The sequence below is a fragment of the Salvelinus alpinus genome, chromosome 24 (genome assembly GCF_045679555.1).
Source record: "Salvelinus alpinus chromosome 24, SLU_Salpinus.1, whole genome shotgun sequence".
Taxonomy (NCBI): Eukaryota; Metazoa; Chordata; class Actinopteri; order Salmoniformes; family Salmonidae; genus Salvelinus; species Salvelinus alpinus.
In genome coordinates, this window is record NC_092109.1 from 6,110,849 (window position 1) to 6,131,897 (window position 21,049).

General features: G+C 42.5%; 3 protein-coding genes across 8 annotated transcripts in view; 2 read left to right on the plus strand and 1 right to left on the minus strand.

The window, feature by feature from the left end:
• The first annotated feature begins 3,750 nt into the window (after positions 1-3,750).
• Positions 3,751-10,971, plus strand: btf3 (basic transcription factor 3). 3 transcript variants are annotated; one of them, XM_071363385.1, is made up of 6 exons: positions 3,751-4,054; positions 5,189-5,257; positions 5,444-5,557; positions 5,789-5,990; positions 6,415-6,471; positions 10,651-10,971. In XM_071363385.1, exons 1-6 carry the CDS (start codon positions 3,950-3,952, stop codon positions 10,695-10,697), a joined length of 594 nt encoding a protein of 197 aa, XP_071219486.1. In that variant the 5' UTR covers positions 3,751-3,949; the 3' UTR covers positions 10,698-10,971. The 3 variants fall into 3 exon arrangements, with proteins under 3 accessions (XP_071219486.1, XP_071219487.1, XP_071219488.1); XM_071363386.1 differs by having other exon boundaries at positions 4,002-4,205; XM_071363387.1 differs by having other exon boundaries at positions 4,005-4,532.
• Positions 10,972-11,877: 906 nt separating this feature from the next.
• LOC139552034 (ankyrin repeat family A protein 2-like) lies at positions 11,878-17,250 on the minus strand. Of its 2 annotated transcripts, none has more exons than XM_071363383.1 (9): positions 17,133-17,250; positions 16,296-16,691; positions 15,442-15,600; positions 15,148-15,213; positions 14,693-14,790; positions 14,348-14,473; positions 14,109-14,175; positions 13,854-13,934; positions 11,878-12,270 (listed from the first exon to the last, which is right to left on the minus strand). In XM_071363383.1, exons 2-9 carry the CDS (start codon positions 16,576-16,578, stop codon positions 12,215-12,217), a joined length of 936 nt encoding a protein of 311 aa, XP_071219484.1. In that variant the 5' UTR covers positions 16,579-16,691; positions 17,133-17,250; the 3' UTR covers positions 11,878-12,214. The 2 variants fall into 2 exon arrangements, with proteins under 2 accessions (XP_071219484.1, XP_071219485.1); XM_071363384.1 differs by having other exon boundaries at positions 16,891-17,220.
• The window catches only part of arhgef28a (Rho guanine nucleotide exchange factor (GEF) 28a), a 110,551-nt gene continuing 104,669 nt past the window's right edge, over positions 15,168-21,049 (plus strand). For all 3 annotated transcript variants that reach the window (XM_071363378.1, XM_071363379.1, XM_071363381.1), the window contains exon 1: positions 15,168-15,269. In XM_071363378.1, coding sequence (XP_071219479.1) covers positions 15,257-15,269 — 13 coding nt within the window. In that variant the 5' untranslated portion in view covers positions 15,168-15,256. The remainder of the gene's footprint in view (positions 15,270-21,049) is intronic.

Genomic DNA, 21,049 nt, shown 5'->3' on the forward strand with positions numbered 1-21,049 from the left:
GTCAGTAGAGGATGCCTGGTTCTGGGTCTAGTTCTGGGTCACTGTAAAGTCCATGGAGAATAAGAACACCTCCTCCCAGTTGCCCACTGCACTGAGGCTAGGAAACACTGTCACCACCGATAAATCAACAATAATTGAGAATTTCAAAAAGCATTTTTCTATGGCTGGCCATGCTTTCCACCTGGCTACCCCTACCCCGGTCAACAGCCCTGCACTCCCCTCAGCAACTTGCCCAAGCCTCCCCGATTTCTCCTTCACCCAAATCCAGATAGCTAATGTTCTGAAAGAGCTGCAAAATCTGGACCCCTACAAATCAGCCGGGCTAGACAATCTGGACCCTCTCTTTCTAAAATGATCTGCCGAAATTTTTGCAACCCCTATCACTAGCCTGTTCAACCTCTCTCTCATATTGTCTGAGATTCCCAAAGATTGGAAAGCTGCCGCGGTCATCCCCCTCTTCAAAGGGGGAGACACTCTAGACCCAAACTGCTACAGACCTATATCTATCCTACCCTGCCTTTCTAAGTTCTTCGAAAGCTAAGTTAACAAACAGATTACCGACCATTTCGAATCCCACCGTACCTTCTCCACTATGCAATCTGGTTTCAGAGCTGGTCATGGGTGCACCTCAGCCACACTCAAGGTCCTAAATGATATCATAACCGCCATCGATAAGAGACATTACTGTGCATCCGTATCCATCGACCTGGCCAAGGCTTTCGACTCTGTCAATCACCACATTCTTATTGGCAGACTCAACAGCCTTGGTTTCTCAAATGAATTCCTCGCCTGGTTTACCAACTACTTCTCCGATAGAGTTCAGTGTGTCAAATCAGAGGGCCTGTTGTCCGGACCTCTGGCAGTCTCTATGGGGGTGCCACGGGGTTCAATTCTCGGGCCAACTCTCTTTTCTGTATACATCAATGATGTCGCTGCTGGTGATTCTCTGATCCACCTCTACGCAGACGACACCATTCTGTATACTTTTGGCCCTTCGTTGGACACTGTGTTAATTAACCTCCAGACGAGCTTCAATGCCATACAACTCTCCTTCCGTGGCCTCCAACTGCTCTTAAATGCAAGTAAAACTAAATGCATGCTCTTCAACCGATCACTGCCCGCACCTGCCCACCCGTCCAGCATCACATCTCTGGATGGCTCTGACTTAGAATATGTGGATAACTACAAATATCTAGGTGTCTGGTTAGACTGTAAACTCTTCTTCCAGACTCACATTAAGCATCTCCAATCCAAAATTAAATCTAGAATCGGCTCCCTATTTCGCAACAAAGCATCCTTTACTCATGCTGACAAACATACCCTCGTAAAACTGACCATCCTACCGATCCTCGACTTTGGCGATGTCATTTACAAAATATTTTCCAACACTCTACTCAACAAATTGGATGGAGTCTATCACAGTGCCATCCGTTTTGTCACCAAAGCCCCATACACTACCCACCACTGCGACCTGTACGCTCTCATTGGCTGGCCCTCGCTTCACTCTCGTCGCCAAACCCACTGGCTCCAGGTCATCTACAAGTCTCTGTTAGGTAAAGCCCCGCCTTACCTCAGCTCACTGGTCACCATAGCAGCACCCACTCATAGCACGCGCTCCAGCAGGTATATCTCACTGGTCACCCCCAAAGCCAATTCATACTTTGGCCGCCTTTCCTTCCAGTTCTCTGCTGCCAATGACTGGAGCGAACTGCAAAAATCACTGAAGCTGGAGACTCATATCTCCCTCACTAGCTTTAAGCACCAGCTGTTAGAGCAGCTCACAGACCACTGCACCTGTACATAGCCAATCTGTAAAAAGCCCATCCAACTACCTCATGCCCATACTGTATATATTTATTTATCTTGCTCCTTTGCACGCTAGTATCTTTACTTGCACATTCATCTTCTGCACATCTACCATTCCAGTGTTTAATTGCTATATTGTAATTACTTCGCCACCATGGCCTATTTATTGCCTTAACTCCCTTATCTTACCTAATTTGCACTCACTGTATATATACTTTTTGTTTTCTTTATTATTGACTGTATGTTTTGTTTATTCCATGTGTAACTCTGTGTTGTTGTATATGTCGAACTGCTATGCTTTATCTTGGCAGGTCGCAGTTGCAAATGAGAACTTGTTCTCAACTAGTCTACCTGGTTAAATAAAGGTGAAATAAAGTTAAAAATAATAAAATAAAATTGATTCAAATGATGTTAATTAGCCTATCAGAAGCTTCTAAAGCCGTGCCATAATTTTCACGAATTTTCCAAGCTGTTTAAAGGCACAGTCAACTTAGTGTATGTAAACAATTGTTGGAAAAATGACTTGTGTCATGCACAAAGTAGATGTCCTAACCGACTTGCCAAAACAATAGTTTGTTAACAAGAAATTTGTGGAGTGGTTGAAAACGAGTTTTAATGACTCCAACCTAAGTGTATGTAAACTTCCGACTTCAACTGTAGATTACACAGGACCATTCATGGGGGAAATGTTTCTAAATGGGCATTCTAAATGGGTGGATGTGTATCCTGTGAGTCCTGCTTCATCCACCACTATTATAGATTGCCTATGACAGCGCTTCAGTAACCAAAGGATACCGGAGATGGTGGTGAGCGACAACACAACCTGTTTCGTGAGCACTGAAGCACAAGAATTCTTCAGAAACAATGGCATTGTGCATGTGACATCAGCTGCATATCAACCATCTTCAAATAGTCTGCCAGAACGCGCAGTACAGACATTCAAAGAAATTATGAAAAAAAGTGAAGAAGGGAGCATAGCAGCAAAAGTGTCACCTGTTCTGTTCAGCTACAGAATAACACCTCAATCGACAACAATACTTTCTCCTGCTGAGTTGTTATTAGGTTGTAGACTACGCTCCACACTGGACCTAGTCCATTCAGACCTGAAAAGGAAAGTTAAACGCAAGCAATACACACAGAAAGAGAACCATGACAAACCAAGGGCCGAAGTTTTGGAGAGGGGGACCCTATCCTTACCAGAAATGTCAGTCATGGGCAAAAATGTATTCCTGGATTCATAGACTCAGTGACTGGTCCTGTCTCCAACAAAGTAATAATGGGAGATGGTAAAGTGGTTCGCATATATGTTGATCAGATTCTTACCAGACATGAGGGAACAACAAGTGAGTTACTAATTGTGATGGCAGAGGACAGGCTGTTCTCTAGCTATCCACTTGCTTCTATGGTGCACATTCCACAGACAGAGACCGTAACAAAGGGAACAGTTCAAGAAGAGGAGAACCCAGTTTCAGAGTCAGATACTGAGCCCAGCTCAGAAACAGCTGGTGGCTCCTCCACTGTTGAGAATGGACACTACCCCTAGTGTTTGTCACAAAGCTTCCAAGCTGCTTAAAGGACTTTGAACTGTGAACAGGGTAAACTAAAATGCTTGTGAACATGTGAAATGTAATGTCTATTGTCATGCTTATTGTTTACACTGACTTGTTTAGTTCAGTAGAGTACAGAACAAGTAAAAAAGAATGCTGTTTCAGTTAAAGGAACGCTAGTTCAGCATTAGTTCATTAATGCAATAAAATAGCATAAGGAATGTCTTCTTATGTTGTATATCCTAAAAAAAAGTTTTTGGGGGGGAAGATTTTATATTGAAATCTTAATAAGGGAGGAGGAATGTGGTAATGTGGTATTAACACGTCATTACCCATACACGCCACCAGGTCTGTAGCACTTAAAATGAGTACATATAATCATTGTTAGAGTATTGGGGCGCACCAATACACACATTGAGTGCAGCTACGACTGTCTGCCTGTTACACCATGCTCCGGGTTAATAATAAAGTAATCAGTTTATAAAGAGCTACTGCCTTATTTCTTCTAAGGCATAAAGAGTTCCATGGATTATTACAGATAAATCCATTCCTCATTCCGATGAATGAACTGGCCCATCAGCCACTGAGGTATATGAATGACATCAGGCACTTTTGCGGTTGCACGTCTGCCCGGACGTCACTTCCTCCAGCCTCTCTCGCTTCCATTTTGCTCCCCGCGTGTGCTCGCTGCTAATGTGCAGGTCAGTGAGGAGCTCTAAAATACCTTATTTCCTGCACTGTTTCTGCTCTTCTCCAACTGCACACGATAAACAATGTACTTGGTTATCAGACCGGTAAAAATCGTGGAGTTTGAGCACAAGTGGACTTGGTAATAGAGTTGAGAGCTGGGAGGTGAGGTTTGAGTGACAGGCCCAATACCGCTGGCGCTAATCGAATTTAGCAACTTGGTAGCTAGTCAGAGGCAAAAAGCCCGATACATTGTTTATCTGGCTTTTACTTTTCAGTGGTCATCGTCGACATGTCAAATGTATGTAGATATTTAGCTAGCAGCGGTGTAGATGGCAGTGTTTTTATTTTATTTTCTCGACATGTTCCAGTTCGCTGACAACAGTTACAACGGCCTATTAGCATAGCTAGTTACATACGTGCCTATTATTATCCAGTTAGCTAACGTTAGCTCTCATATCTAAACAGAAATAACTTACTAGCTCAGTACTGGTAAGTTTGTTGATAGTTTGTCTGCTAAACTTAGACAACATGTAGCTAACGTTGTTAGCTAGCTACAGTTCATTGATTTAAGCCGTGGCGTCTGCTTTTTTTGGTTGCAGGACTGCGTCTTAACGATGTTGGCAAGCAATTAAGCATCTAACTGTTATGTTCTATAACGTTTGCTAGCTGATATGTAGTCAACTAGCCAGCTGATACTGCTCTAGGGGCAGTTTGGTTGCTAACGTGACATATCGTAGTGTTGCCTTTCAAACCACAATATTGATTTACTGTTTTGGGGATTTTTGCTAATTTACTGTACATCAACAGTACACTCACGTGGGGGGGTGTGCCTTCAACTTGTATTTCATGCAAACATTAATTTAGGCTACATGTAACGTTACTGGTGTAAGGAAGGGGAAAGGGGGATACCTAGTCAGTTGAACAGCTGAATGCCTTCAACTGAAATGTGTCTGACGCATTTAACCCAACACTTCTGAATCTGAGAGGTGCGGTAGTCAGATGTTTGTAGAAAATATTTTCAGTAAGAAAAATACAGGCTTAAGTGAGGCGGGGCTTACAAAGGTATTACAAATGTAACGTTAGTTAACCAGAAACAAATAATCCTAATTATATAATACCAGTAACCCAAATGCTGTCTATTTCAGATGAAAGAAATAATAATGAACCAAGAAAAACTTGCCAAACTTCAGGCACAAGTCCGTATTGGCGGCAAGGTAAGAAAATAAGCCATTAACACCAATCAATTTCTTCCTCTTATGCTCCGATCATGTTTTTCCACCTAGTAACACAGCACTATTTAAAACAGTCAATGTGTTTAGAAAAATAACATGTCATTGTAAAGCTCATCTTGCACCTGGTGTTAAAAGAGCATGCACTTGAATCTGTCTTCTGTTATACAGGGCACCGCTCGCAGAAAGAAGAAGGTCGTGCACAGAACCGCAACAGCAGATGACAAGAAACTTCAGTTCTCCCTAAAGAAACTAGGCGTCAACAACATCTCTGGTATCGAAGAGGTAAGGTCTGGTCAATGGTTAAAGACTGACCCATTCACTCTCTGTAACCATCTCTTTTTAAATGTATGCCAGAGTACTTGAATTGGTGTGAAATTGGAACGCGTTGATCTCTTTGAAAGCAGAGGGTTATTTTCAAGGCACAACCTAGCTAGCTGCGGTCTGAGTTTTCAGAAATGGAGATGTCTAGTACGACTGCAAGTAACATGGCATAACCATTTTCATCCCTCGCAGGTGAACATGTTTACGAACCAGGGGACAGTGATCCACTTCAACAACCCCAAAGTGCAGGCCTCCCTGGCAGCCAACACCTTCACAATCACTGGCCACGCCGAAACCAAGCAGCTGACAGAGATGCTGCCCAGCATCCTCAACCAGCTGGGAGCAGACAGCCTGACAAGCCTCCGGAGACTGGCTGAGGCTCTACCCAAACAGGGTACGTGTTCCTGGGGGAGGTAGCTGGATGGCGAGGGGGTACTGGCCGAGGCGCTGCCCAAACAGGGTACATGTGTCTGGGGGACATTTCAAAAATAGTCTTCACCTCATCTGTTTGATTTGGCCACAGGTACTAGAGACTTCTGTAATGTTAGTGTGTGAGGAGGTGGATTGGTAATCGAAACAGACAGAAATGCACAGTAATAATTTGAACGTTTTTGCACTTGTAATTGGAATGTTTGGGATTTGAAGTAGGGCTGGAGTTTATTTGATGAATTTTGATCACTGTGCAGGCACTGACATTGTAATAGAAATGCCATTTGTTTTACTTATTCTTCATGATTGGATAAATCTTCCTGAAGACGCGAGGCATTTGTACATTGCTCTGCAAGAAGTTTGTAATATTTCTTATTTCTTCCTCACAGCTGGAGATGGAAAAGCACCAATTGCCCCCATAGAGGAAGAGGACGATGATGTTCCAGGTGAGTTATATGAAGAGCAGTCTCAACGTGCTGAGGTTGTGATTGTTTGAGTTTCAATCTGAGATTTAGCTCAGACTTCTGTTTCCATCCATGTGGGCGGGCACCTGTTTCTCACTAGCCCGGGGCTCCGGCAAACCTGCTCTGACTTTATGCCAAAGTCAGACCATTGGTACTTTTCTGCTGGCATTCACATATAAATGGCTAGCTGAACTTTAACACTTTCTCACAAAAGCAACTGTCTTGATGTAAAAGTAGTTGATTCTGCTCACCCCAAGTCTTTAGTCACACTCCCGATGGAAACACAATTACACTAGAGCTTTCATTAACAAGAAGCAATAGTGACACACTGGTGTGGGTTAAGTCTTAGAGGAACCCCCCCCCCCCTCAAAACCACTAATTCCTTTAATTTACAGTGTTAGGTAACAATGAGAACAATATTTTTTTGTGAACAAATGTTTCATTTTGGCGTTGTAATAAGGTTGGTAGCAACATGGGAAATCTTTGTGGAAGTCTGTTGCAGCTCAGGTCGACTACAAAATCCACAATACAATGCTCTCTATGGGCTAGCTAGCAAATGTAGCTACACAATAATACCAAAGACAATATCAACACGTGAAGGAGCTAGTTAGCTGTAAAATCGCCTAAACCAACTGCACTATCAATTTAAGAGTCTACAATCTCACCATGTTCAACCTGCAGATCGATGTGCCTCAGTGGAGTCGGCCATTCGCAACAGCAGATATACTTTTGAGGAGATGGGGAAACGTTGCCCATGCTATGTCAATGGACCGAGCGGTGCGTTCTGAGCGATTCTGGGACGAGCGCTCCAAGGAGTGAATGGGAGTCTATTGGGCGCTAGCTCAAAAACCCAACATTGGCACCAATTTCATCAAGAAGTACAACATTACAAATCTTGTCCAAGATGTGAGAATTAACTTGCTATCTGTAATATCGTGTAACTTTGGATTTGTGTCGTTGCGTACTCGAGGAAAATGGGCACGTTTCTCGACAAAGTCCGTTTGATAAGGGATTACGTAACGATTAGCTTAGCAACTGCGGGCCGCAGCATGACAACGTGAACTCAGCAAAAAAAGAAATGTCCTCTCACTGTCAACTGCGTTTATTTTCAGCAAACTTAACTTGTGTAAATATTTGTATGACATAACAAGATTCAACAACTGAGACAAATTGAACAAATTCCACAGACATGTGACTAACAGAAATGGAATAATGTGTCCCTGAACAAAAAGGGTCAAAATTAAAAGTAAGTCAGTATCTGGTGTGGCCACCAGCTGCATTAAGTACTGCAGTGCATCTTATCCTCATGGACTGCACCAGATTTGCCAGATGTTACCCCACTCTTCCACCAAGGCACCTGTAAGTTCCCGGACATTTCTGGGGGGAATGGCCCTAGCCCTCACCCTCCCCGATCCAACAGGTCTCAGACATGCTAAATGAGATTGAGATACAGGTTCTTTGCTGGCCATGGCAGAACCCTGCCATTTCTGTCTTGCAGGAAATCACGCACAGAACAAGCAGTATGGCTGGTGGCGTTGTCATGCTGGAGGGTCATGTCAGGATGAGCCTGCAGGAAGGGTACCACATGAGGGAGGAGGATGTCTTCCCTGTAACGCACAGCGTTGAGATTGCCTGCAATGACAACAAGCTCAGTCTGACGATGCTGTGACACACCGCCCCAGACCATGATGGACCCTCCACCTCCAAATCGATCCCGCTCCAGAGTACAGGCCTCGGTGTAACGCTCATTTCTTTGACAATAAACGTGAATCCAACCATCACCCCTGGTGAGACACAACTGCGACTCGTCAGTGAAGAGCACTTTTTGCCAGTCCTGTCTGGTCCAGCAACGGTGGGTTTGTGCCCATAGGTGACGTTGATGCTGGTGAGGACCAGGCCTTACAGCAGGCCTACACACCCTCTGTCCAGCCTATTGCTGACAGTCTGAGCACTGGTAGAGGGATTGTGCGTTCCTGGTGTAACTCAGGCAGTTGTTGTTGCCATCCTGTACCTGTCCAGCAGGTGTGATGTTTGGATGTACCGATCCTGTGCAGGTGTTACACGTATTCTGGCACTTCGAAGGATGATCAGCTGTCTGTCCTGTCTCCCTGTAGCGCTGTCTTAGGCGTCTCACAGTACGGACATTGCAATGTATTGCCCTGGCCACATCTGCAGTCCTCATGCCTCCTTGCAGCATGCCTAAGGCATGTTCATGCAAATGAGCAGGGACCCTGGGCATCTTTCTTTTGGTGTTTTTCAGAGTCAGTAGAAAGGCCTCTTTAGTGTCCTAACTGTGACCTTAATTGCCTACCGTCTATAAGCTGTTAGTTTCTTAACGACAGTTCCACAGGTTACATGTCCATTAATTGTTTATGGGTCATTGAACAAGCATGGGAAATAGTGTTTAAACCGTTTACAATGAAGATCTGTGAAGTTATTTGGATTTTTACGAATTATCTTTGAAAGACAGGGTCCTGAAAAGGGGATGTTTCTTTTTTTTGTTGAGTTTACGCTCCTTCCTTCATTGGATTCCTATCGCCTTTCTGGTATCTCTGGCAACTGCACCATGATATGCACCCTGGACTGAAGAGGCAGACACATAGGGAAATTGTGCTAGACCCTCTGTTAAATTACACATCTTGAGGTAGGAATATTGCAAAAATATGATCAATGGCTCATTCGAGAGAAGACATCCTCCCGAGTTATGACATTGGCCAGTATTGAAGTCTGCCATGTATGACAGACCTTATCGCAATCTAAAAGCCGTTTTCCTATTACCTTCCAGTGTAGCGAGAGCAACTATCACAGTGCCTCGTCATACTGGCTGGATTTCTGCCTGCTTGAATGCCAATAACTCAGAAACATGAAATGACCCAGGGAATCGATAGAACATCACTCAGATGCACAAAAACAATATTCAAAATTAATGAATCATTCCTTTAAGAGCTCTCCAGTGATTTCAGTCTCTGCAAACGTAGCGATCCCAAAAATTCGGCTGCGCAAAAGTACGTGGAACTAAGCAAACAAAGCAATGTCAGATCCGTTGCGTACTGTGTGGAGCACTTTAGGTGGAAGTGTAGCAATGGAGGCATCCGTGTGTGAGAATCACACCAGCCTCTGGCAGTACATTTCACGCTGTCCCACTCCCACCCTCTTGGCATGGATGGACACATCTCTAGTTATTGGTTATTTTCCTCCCTGCTTATTTCTACTTGACCATAGGGATTGTGTAGGTATCTTCAATAATGGACCATGTTCTTGGCCTCTTGTAAATTTGCTCAGTGACTCAACATCACCCACATGTCTAGTTAGTATACATGTTATACTTTCTCTGAAGTCTGACTCCAGAAGAAGTTACATCTGGGCTTTTACTTTCCCTCTGATTAATAAAACCTTGCCAGGTTTGCTTACTTTTGGGAATTGAAGGGGGTCATGCTCAGGGGATCCAACAATGACTAGAGTAATTGGTGATGGGTGGGAGTCGGGGTGGTGGGCTTAGTGTTTGAAACGTTGTGTTCGTTGTTTATGAGTTCTGAAAGCAGTTTGCTTTTCTTTGTTGGAGAAAATGGGTCCAAACACATGCGGTTGCCATTACAATTACCCACAGCTTTTCCCAGGGCTATCCTTTTCCCGTAACCCAAAGTTTTCTCAAACGATTACACTCCCGTTCAGTGTGAGGAATGGTTGAAGCCCGATGACAGTCTATGTCTATGCCATCATGTTATTACTGGTGTTTAGTTTCCCTTTGTGTCCACCCCCCCCCCCCCCCCCCACTAAAATATATTATATTCAGACCGTCGGAATTGTTTCCATTTGAACCCTCAACCCCTCTGAGACAAATATGGACTTGACAGATTTCAGTCTTCATTGAAAAAATAGGACCCTCCTTGTGATCTTCAGTGCCTTTTTGATCCTCAGTGCCATGATTTTTACATCTGTTTTCTGGAGTTCTGTGTACCTTCCCCTTGCAGAGCGAGACTCGTTCTGAGTCTAAAGGGAGAGCTGTTTGTGTGGGGGGGGATTGTACCTGGGATCATGTTTCAGATAAACACTGTCCTTTTTTCCTTAAGTCATCTGAGATTAGTAGAAAGAGGCATGTATGTTTGTATTTAGGCCTGTTTCTTAACCTTACTGACACGTTGGCTCTTGTGTTGTTTTTAGATCTGGTGGAGAATTTCGATGAGGCTTCCAAGGATGAGGCAAACTAAAGAAAAAGAAAAACAGACCTTCAGGAGTCTCAACAGGACTGGGTTGGATAGGGGCACTAGGAGTTCTTTTTTGTTTGTATTTTTATTTCTGAAATGCTATTTTGTGCACTGTGGTTGTCTGTGTCCAGTTTGAGTCAGTGAGAGATTGTACGGGTTGTCTGAGGTTCGTGCTCTTCATATTCTCTTCAGCTGTTTCTTCCATGTTACCGAACCTGATTTCTTTGCAGTCTGGCTGAAACCATATCTGGAATAAACATTTGCTATTGTCAATTTATATTTTATCTCCGATTACTTTAAAAAACACTTTAATTGCACCCCATGGTCAACTATGGCATGGTACAGAGCAGTGCGCTGGACTGCCGACAATGTGACTTAAAGGTCATTTACGCTTGCGCCGACGTGCACAGCATTTACTTTGAATAAATGACGTGTACAGATAAATGGGACATGATCTGTGCAGTACATTTGGTGAAGATGGTTTACACGGTGTTTATTTACAATAAAGCAGCCCCAGCAAAGATCTGAAGGAACATTCTACAACACTAATGTACCCTGGGATGGCATTTCAACCATATCTTCCAATGAAGTCGCTCAGATAAACACACAAATATACATTAAACTACAACCTACCTACAGCAGGATCTCTCCCATTTAGAATCACCGCTCTTTATTAAGCTTTACGTATATTTGAAAAAGCTCTGAACAAGGCCTTGAGGCTGATACGTAAAGCTTAATAAAGAGCAGTGATACTACCAAGAGCAGTGTGCGGGTTTCTTTTTTCTGGACACAATTTGAGAAGCTTTTTGTGGCTATGGAAAATGTCTTTTTTAAATATTTTTTTTAAATATTTCAGCTCATGAAACATGGGACCAACAATTTGTTGAGTTTTATATTTATTGTTCGATGTACTTCATTTCACCACAACTTTAATGTTAAAAGTAGCCCGTGAAATGACGTTACCACGAGCAGCACTGCAGATATTGAGATGCAAGACTTTGTTCCGTCACACACAGTATGTGCACGGGTTCGCTGAATGCCATTACGTGGGAGCTAGGGCACCAAAACAGCATAAAAGTTGACACTCTTAATAGTTGCGGCAGTTGACCCACTAGGCTGTTTACTTTCATGCTAATACCCTTTTCATGAGGGGCAGAATTCTCAAATGACGTGTGCAATTAACTCCACTTTCAACATCCCCCATTTATTAATGCATGATTAGTGTAGACATTTGGGTTTATGCACTAGTTTCTCACATTGGCATTTTGCTCAGAAGTTATTTACATGGTTTGTTACAAAACTCAATAGGACGTCTACCCAAAACAGATACATGGGGTGCCTAAATACTCACACACATGCTTCCTAAACGTTTCACACATGAGCCTAACAGGTGAGTCTCGTAGACGTGCTTCACGTTTGTCCTCAGACATATTTCTTAATTCATTATGGCGTATACTGTATTTCCATTCCCAGGCAGTCCTTCATGTCCCCCAGGTTAGTGGCTTTTCCCTGGGATCTGGTCACTCTCGCATCCCCATAAGCAGCTTCAGTAGATGGGCCTCCATCACCTGTTGAACTGATCAGAGAATAGAGGCGTTTCATGAAAGTTTGAGTATTGTACGAAATCAAAAAGGCAAGTATCCTGTAGAGTTGGTTAAAGGTAAATAGGAAAGCTAGGTTGCTTAAAACCTGAACTGACAAAGAAAAGGACAGAATGCTATCCTCAGAGATCACAGCTCCAAAATGCAGCCATTTTAAACATTACGTCTCTTTATTACCAGAGTACAAATATCCAAGTCATGAAATTGTAACAACTAGTGGGTTAGTTTGAGCATGGCTTGATTGGGATATGTTTCCATAACAGATGACATGTCTAGCCTCGGCATACACAGCACCATGAACTGTTAACTTCCTGGTTTGACTGATCCTAGTCAGGTCTAGTGAAACAGACCCAGAATCAGAAGGTGATCATTCTGAGCTGGCTACTTTATGCATAATTGTATCAAAACATAAAGTCTGATTGCGGAAGAGGATGTGGTAGGCGGGGGGTTACTAGCTATGTTTCCACTAACTCGTCCGGCGATTTTAATTGTTAGAAAAATTGACATAGAAAATAGACGTGACAATTGCCTGATACGGTGCATTTCCATTGAACGGTCTTGTGCCACTAAAAACAGCTGGATGTAATGTCACACCTAAAAATAACACTCGCAAAAACCTAGTGTCTAATAAAAATAGTGGTTGGAGTGTTCCATTATCCATTTCGGCAAATTGTGCATTAAATTGCCGACAGGTGGTGGCAGGGCATACAGGCTTTGTCTCAGGTACACTGGGAAAGCCAGCATGACTAGAATGCAAGAATTGACATTCTAATTCTCATGTGCCAACGTATTGGCATGGTGCATCTGTGTAATGATCATGCTGTTTCAATCAGCTTCTTGATATGCCACTCCGGTCAGGTGGATGGACTATAGCTTGACAAATAACTGCTCACTAACAGGGATGTAAACAAATGTGTGCAAAATGAGAGAAATAAGCTTTGTGCGTATGGAACATTATTTCAGCTCATGAAACCAACACTTTACATGTTTATTTAGTAACATATTTAGCAAGCAGTATGCATTTTAAGAATTAAATGTTGAGTGGAGCTTTGTAGTTATGTGATGACATCACGTGCCCCATGTACCTTCTAAATTAGTCTGCAATCAGCATTTAAGTTTATTTGTTTCTATAAAAAAAAAAAGTTTGGCAAATTAAACATCCACCCGTCGAACAAATACAAGTCGGCCTTTAGAATATTTCTCCTATAGCTGCTGTTTCCATTACACATGTCAGTGTTTTTTTGCGACATTGCTTTTTGTCAAATAAACCAGGGTCAATGGAAACCTGCCTATTGTTATACACTGACTAGAAGGAACTTTCACCAAATACCCTTGTTTCTTTCAAAATATTCTAATATGTAGTTAAGTTGTCTGTGCACCATATGTATCTTTATGAAAGTAGACCTGGCAAAAGACGAGTAATGAACTGCTATATTTCTGCTTTATGTAGCCTGTGTATGCATAGAGTACAATAACTCTTTCGTGAAAAGATTCATATTTCAACCTGTTCATGATAAGTATATAGCCTAAAAATGATATGAAATGCATATTTGTATACCATTCCTATGGCCCATTGCCACAGCCATATCCATAGCGTTGAAGCCAGAGTCGGACTCAATGGTGGGGTCGGCTCCACTTTCTGTGACAGTAAAGGTTTAAATTCATCAGATGACAGACCTGTCTACACAAATACAGCCTACATCTAAACATAATTTACCTAAACATTAAAAAAGTCAGTTTCAGAACCGACACTGCTGTTGATAAGTACAGTATGTCTGCTAAGTGGAAGGTCAGTCAGCCAGTCAGTCCTTACCCAGGAGCATTTCCACACAGGGCACATGGTTCCCATGGACAGCGTAGAGCACGGGAGCCCCGCCGTTCTGAAACCAACCCACAAACACTGCGTCACATTCGGGCAAACACCTTGGGTAGCCTCCAGAAAGGTAAGCTCACCACATTCACATCACTGATTTGGGGGATGCATATCCATTTGTTTACATAAGCCAGACACAAGAATACAGTTTAAAATCCTGAATCGGCTAACTTTCCTACCCAGTCATATTCATTGACGTCCACCCCACAGTCGATCAGCATCTTCACGATGTCTGTGTATCCCTTACTGCATGCCAGAGACAGAGCACTCTCTCTGCCTTTAGCCAACAGGTTGGGGTTCGCTCCCTAAAGGAAGAGAACATGGAGACCATAAGTGAGAAAAGAGTCAGGTCTAAGCGGCCCATTTATTAGTCAAAACGTGATTTCAACAATGTATTTTGCTGTTTTATGTAGTATGTGCATTTTGTAACAATATCGGACTATTTTGCTGCATATTTCTGTACCATGTTCAAATGAATTTAGTAATTTGCTGAGTTATTGGTCTCAACATGTCATTGTGCTTACGTTCTGAAGCAGGAACTCTACGACTGCAATCTGTCCATGTGCTGCAGCCCACATCAGGGGGGTGAAGCCTTCCTCATCCTGCAGGTTAATCACGGTCTCTACAGCCATACAAACACCAAAGCAATCAGTAACATGTTCCACATTACATTTACATTTAAGTCATTTAGCTGACGCTCTTATCCAGAGCGACTTACAAATTGGAAAGTTCATACATATTCATCCTGGTCCCCCCGTGGGGAATGAACCCACAACCCTGGCGTTGCAAGCGCCATGCTCTACCAACTGAGCCACACGGGACCACATCTTTCAAGTCAACCAGTGAGAGCCCTATTATAGACATTATTGAGTGCATATTGTTCTTACCAACTGTTAATTATGTGACTCTGCATGGTTCTAAGGAGCCCGACAACATCAATATAACAACACATATAACTCCACCTTGAGGACATCCTCACCTTGTTCAATCCTGCTGGCCAGGAAAACCATTTCACCCTGTGCTGCTAGCTGGTGAATGGACAGAGCTGGAAAGACATCATAGGTCAGAGGTCAAGCAGCCATCATTCAATGTTTGATTCAGGTATGTTTTGTGTTGTAGTCATGTTTGAGGCTAAGTGATGTGTGACAAATCTAGGACGAACGCAGTCATATAGCTGCACACTGTTCTGACCTCTATCTTTCAGAGGGGTTGGAAGTCTGTGTATATTGGACAAAGAAACCACCTTTAGTTTAAGATGAGCTCAGGTACTTACAGTGGACCAGAAGAGGTGTGGAGGACACCTCGTTACCACGGTGCTTGTTGGTGAGTGTTGTCGACTGTTTGATGGGAGAGAAGTGTTTGGTGGTGGACGGGGTATAAACATGACGCACTTGTATCCCCGGTGAGGGTGACGTCTGAATATTACACTCGGCTGAAAGAGGGAAAAGAGACAGCATCAACCATTAGCTTAGTTCAATTAAGCAGCAAAATACCTCCTGATTTATCTGGGATAAAATTAGCCTAAGATCATGGCTCTCAGTTCCACTACATTACACATAACTAAGTCATTGGACGAAGGCGTCTTCTAAGACCCCCAACGCTCGGCCTGAACATTAACACGCATCCCTTGCGCTAAGGGTAAGCATATCAGTGAGGGAAAAAAAATATATTTTTTAAACTTTTATAGGGTTAGTGTTCCTACGTGGCCATTTCTCCATGTTACAGCGCGTGTTTTGAGGAAGACCGAAGGACCACCTGTTCTAATTCGTTATCTAGCATGCTCCGAACACCTGTGTGAAACGCTAACGGAAGAAGGCCGCCAGAATCATGTCAGTGAAAATACTGTCGGCTTGCAACTGTAAGAAAGCCGGTTATATTTAGCGTTTGTGAAATTATTTTCATGTGATATGAAATTCCTTTGTTTCTAGAACCGTTTCGTGATTGAGAGTCGATTCACGTTTAAATTGATATTTTGTGCTGCCAGTCTACCTCGGAAAATAACACAAGGTCCTTGGACCTTGACTGAGGAGTAACGGTAGGCACCTTAAGAGTACTGGGATAGGGTGAAATATGGAAATTGCATTGTAATACCAATGAGTGCTTCAACCGTTGGTAGTTAGTTGGTACCTTTAAATAAAACAGAAGCCACCTCCAAATCGGAGTTGACCTGGTCCTGGATGTTTTTGCTGTCCTCCTCGTTGAGTGACTTGACGAATCTTGAGCACACGTTCATATCGAAGCGGTTGGGCAGAATGAACTTGATCCCCATGGCCACGTTCTGTGCACCTGTGTTGTCCGCACTCCCACCCGGGTGTTCCAACTTGATGCCACTCATATCTGGCATCACACATATCCCCTCCATCTCCTCTGAGACCGAACTGGTCCTACCTGGTACCAAACCTTTGTCCATGACTGAGTAGTCAGAGGGTCGACTCAGTGCTAGGTGGATGTGATGGCGACTGTCTGGTTAATAAAGGCTTTGTATACCACATCGGGTGTGCCATAAGAGAAGTCAGTGAAAGCCTAGAATGAATTAAAACGTAACATCAGCATTGGGTAGGCCGAGGGTTAGTGCTAATATGCATAAACCCACAGGAGAGTGGTTGCAAGAAAACAGACAAGGATCATTCCTAATTAACAACATAGGATCAAATCAGTCCAGAGGCTTACATCGTTCAATTCTAGGGCCTAGCTAGCTACTACCAAATGCAGTCTGACTTACCATTACTGGTAGTTAGCTAATACTTTGAAATAGACGAAACCAAACTGACTGACTAGTGTTAGCTAGCCCAAGATGGGCCAACTCGTTGAACGAGAGCTAGCTAACGTAACGTTAGCTAGCTAAGTGTTAGCAAGCTAGCTAACAGACCCAGTATAATCCATTGCATGCAACCTAACGTACTGATTAGAAGCACAACTAACACCGTTGTTAGTGATTTACATTTATTAATAATAATTTCTTACTAAGTAGCTAACACATATTGTGTAATGTCCACCGATGGTGCAAGGATTTGATAGCTGGCTTTTCACTTGTTTCTCGCGCATGAGCACTAATAATGTTGTTTTTATTTTTTTCATAATGTGCCAGACTGTAAAACCAGGTATATGAACCCTAAAACAGTCGAAAACATGCTTTATTCTAGCGCGACACCTACAATTATTGAAAACATACAGAAAAATATTTTATATTATATTAAATTTGACAATGAATAATAACCAAGCCTCTTTTTTTTTCTTTTTTTTCTCCATATTCTGGTTGTGGAGGCCTATCGCATGCAAATCTTTGAGGCCTTGGGGACCTGTGTTTTACTTGTGTGTCAGCTCCAAAAACCTAACCTGGGTGAATTAAAGTTTTACCATGACATTTTGCAATGTTTTTGTTAATCCATTTTAATACGAAAGCTTGGATAATAGATTAGGCTACACTGGTTACTCTGCTGTGAGATTACCTTCGGAAGCACAAAGATCACAGTTTTGGTCAAATGCTAAAAATTGGTTTATGGAATGTAAAAAAAAATTGACCACAGGTTCTTTAGAACAATTGCTCAATTTTCCTTGAATATTTCCGTTGAATGAAATGTCTCATTGTAAACCGAAGACAAAGGAGCTGATCGTGGACTACGGGAAAAAGAGGGCCGAACAGGCCCCCATTAACATCGACGGGGCTGTAGTGGAGCGGGTCCCCCTCAGGAGACTGAAAAGATTTGGCATGTGTCTCCAGATCCTCAAAGTTCTACAGCTGCACCATCGAGAGCATCCTGACCGGTTGCATCACCGCCTGGTATGGCCACTGTTCGGCAGCCGACTGTAAGGGGCTACAGAGGGTAGTACGAACGCCCCAGTACATCACTGGGGCCAAGCTTCCTGCCATCCAGGACCTATATACTAGGCGGTGTCAGAGGAAGGGCCAAGTCACCCAAGTCATAATAAACTGTTATCTCTGCTACCACACGACAAGCAGTACAGGAACGCCAAGTAGATCCAAAATGCTCCTTAACAGCTTCTACCCCTGAAGCCATAAGACTGCTGAAGCCATAAGACTGCTGAACAATTAATCAAATGCCTCCCCCTTGTTTTTACACTGCTGCTACTCGCTGTTTCTTATCTATGCATAGTCACCTTACACCTACCTACAGGTACAAATTACCTTGACTAACCTGTACCCCCGCACATTGACTCAGTACCGGTACCCCCTGTATATAGCCTTGTTAGTGTTATTTTATTGTTACTTTTATTTTATTTTTTAAATACTTTAGTTTTATAGAGTAAATATTTTCTTAACCGACAATGCAGTTCAAGAAATAGAGTTAAGGGCTTGTAAATAAGCATTTCATGGTAAGGTCTACATCTTTTGTATTCAGCGCATGTGACAAATAAAATTAGATTGGATTTTAATCAAAGAAGATGGAAACAGGCAAGTGTTTCTCTCATAAGCATGTTTTAAGTTACTCTTTTCATTCTCAACTTAAAGTAATAGAGCAGTAGAGTGTACGTTTGTAGAAATGTATATAGTACCATTCAGATCAAATTAAAAACATTTATTGACCCAGCTAGCTATCTTAAGTGTTTCCTTTGTGCTGCAAAGTCTCTACATGTCACCATTTGAAGCATGTTACTTCTGCTTGAATAATCTGGAATTACTCATTCGTTTGAGCAGTCAGAGGTTTTCCCCTTCACTGGTCAAAGTTGCAACATACTAATCTGATTTAGGGGGATATGCCAAATATTTCTCCCTAATCTGTCAAGTCCTGCCATAGACGAGTGTAGTCCTAAATTAAGCGCCATTCGTTTTTGTCTGCGTGTTTCACAGCTAAACCCCTGTCCAGATCAGGAAATTAGGAGTCACCTCTCTTAACCGCTAGTATTTATGTGGCTAGGGCATTTTCAAATGCTGCTAACTTCGCTCATAAAACGGTTTAATATTTTGGTTAGGGATCAATTGGCCAAGCAATAGATATTATTCGATTTCTGTCTGTGGAAATCTGATCTTGTACAAGGATCAAAAGCAAAATCAACCTGCTATCATCATTTGTCTCACCACAGCTTTCTTTCCTTTGGTGGTTTATACCTGAGTAATAGGGACGTTTTTGTGTGGTCATGGTAACTAGTTTAGTTTTTGAATTGGTGACAATAGTTTGTGAACAGAGACCCATTCCAGTCAGGTCTTTCGTGACATCACAACAATTTCAGGGAATTACGCCTTCGTGAAACTAACTGTATGTGATGCAAACCATAAGACATGTGAATGTGACATTCATTACGCTACATAAGTTCCTCTTTACCAGAACATCCCCTGTAGGAAAGTATCCTAGAGTGTGGCGTTGGTAGATTTAATAGATCCGTTTCACCTTCTATCGCGTGTTGGTTGACTTTACTTTCTTACGTGGCCTTGGCTTTCAAAGTTTGTTTATTTTGAGGTGACTGTGAGGCTAATCAACACATGTCTACAAATCTGCTGCAAAGTGGGGATTATCTAACTACGTGATTAGGCTTATGTTGCCTGGATGAAAACAGTTTTTCAGCCCCTGCCCTGTAGTATTTATGCAGTTCATTACTCCCATAACCTCTGCTAGTGACATACACTTTGGCAGCGTTTAGACAGGCAGCCCAATTCTCATCTTTTTTTCACTAATTGATCTTTTGACCAATCAGATCAGCTCTGAAAAAGATATGATGTGATTGGTCAAAAGACCAATTAGTGGAACAAATATCAGAATGGGCTGCCTGTGTGAATGCAGCCTAAATAACCTCTGACCTGTTTGCTGTGTGTGCATAATCTCTCCCTCTGCATGCTTACACACAAATAAAGCAAATATGATGTTTTCATAATCATGCATCATTGTGTATCAAAGTGAATAACACTATTCAGCCAAGGCATATCGTGCATGTCTACAGTTGGGATTACCACCACTTGAGGGGCATGAATGAAACACGTGCCCTTTAGGTCAGAAGTCAACTGGTTGCCATCAATATATTTCATACACTTATCATGCTGTCTGATCAAAGAGAAAAGCCTTATAGGTCAATAAGTCTGAACAAGAAAAGTTGAGTAGGGAAATGTTTTATTTTCCCTCTTCTATTAATACAAATGTACAGCACCCCAAGAGAGACGGGGATAGCTTTTACAGTCTTTTAGTTGAGGTAATGAATCAACTTAAATAGCAGACCATCTCAAACCAAACACGTTTTGTGTGACTTTCCAGCCATGTGTTTTTGAGAGGTTAAGAAGAGCTTTAGGAACTGAATTTGCTCGAGTAAAACTAACCATAAGCTGTTGTTCTTGGAAGGCAAAGGTAATACCCTTGCAGTGATATCGAGGAGAGAGGCTGGGGTAGGGGGGGTTGTTCAGGGGCTAGCCTAGCTGTGCCGGTAAAGGGGGCTTTTAGCTTACAAAGGGGTTGGAGAGGGGGCTGGAGTAGGATGGGTAACAAGGGAGTGAACAGGCAGGAACAAGGGGTGACCATGGTATTTTGTATCTTTTCTTATTTTTGTTGCATTGTCGAGAAGGCACCTGCAAGTAATCATTTTGTTGGACGATGTATCAAATCAAATGTAATTTATCACGTGCCGAATACAACAGTGAAATGCTTACTTACAAGCCCTTAACCAACAGTGCAGTTTTAAGAAAATAGAGTTAGGAAAATATTTACTAAATAAACTAAAGTAAAAAAATGATTGATAATAAAAGTTACACAAAATAACAATAACGAGGCTATATACAGAGGTACTGAGTCAATGTGCGGGTGTACAGGTTAGAAGTTTACTATGCGTATACCATACATACGACTAATAAAACTTGAAACTAGTCATAGACCATGCAATGGTGCATGGAATGATCTGGGATGCTGCTGGTCGGTACACCTGCTTCTTCCAGTCCATAA

Coding starts and splice junctions, on each gene's coding strand:
- btf3 (XM_071363385.1), top strand. CDS start 3,950: ATGACATCAGGCACTTTTGCGGTTGCACGTCTGCCCGGACGTCACTTC. Junction 5,258..5,443: donor AAGTCCGTATTGGCGGCAAG/GTAAGAAAATAA, acceptor TCTGTTATACAG/GGCACCGCTCGCAGAAAGAA. Junction 5,991..6,414: donor TGAGGCTCTACCCAAACAGG/GTACGTGTTCCT, acceptor TCTTCCTCACAG/CTGGAGATGGAAAAGCACCA.
- LOC139552034 (XM_071363383.1), bottom strand. CDS start 16,578: ATGGACAAAGGTTTGGTACCAGGTAGGACCAGTTCGGTCTCAGAGGAG. Junction 14,176..14,347: donor ACGTCAATGAATATGACTGG/GTAGGAAAGTTA, acceptor GGTTGGTTTCAG/AACGGCGGGGCTCCCGTGCT. Junction 12,271..13,853: donor GGCAATGGGCCATAGGAATG/GTATACAAATAT, acceptor TTCTCTGATCAG/TTCAACAGGTGATGGAGGCC.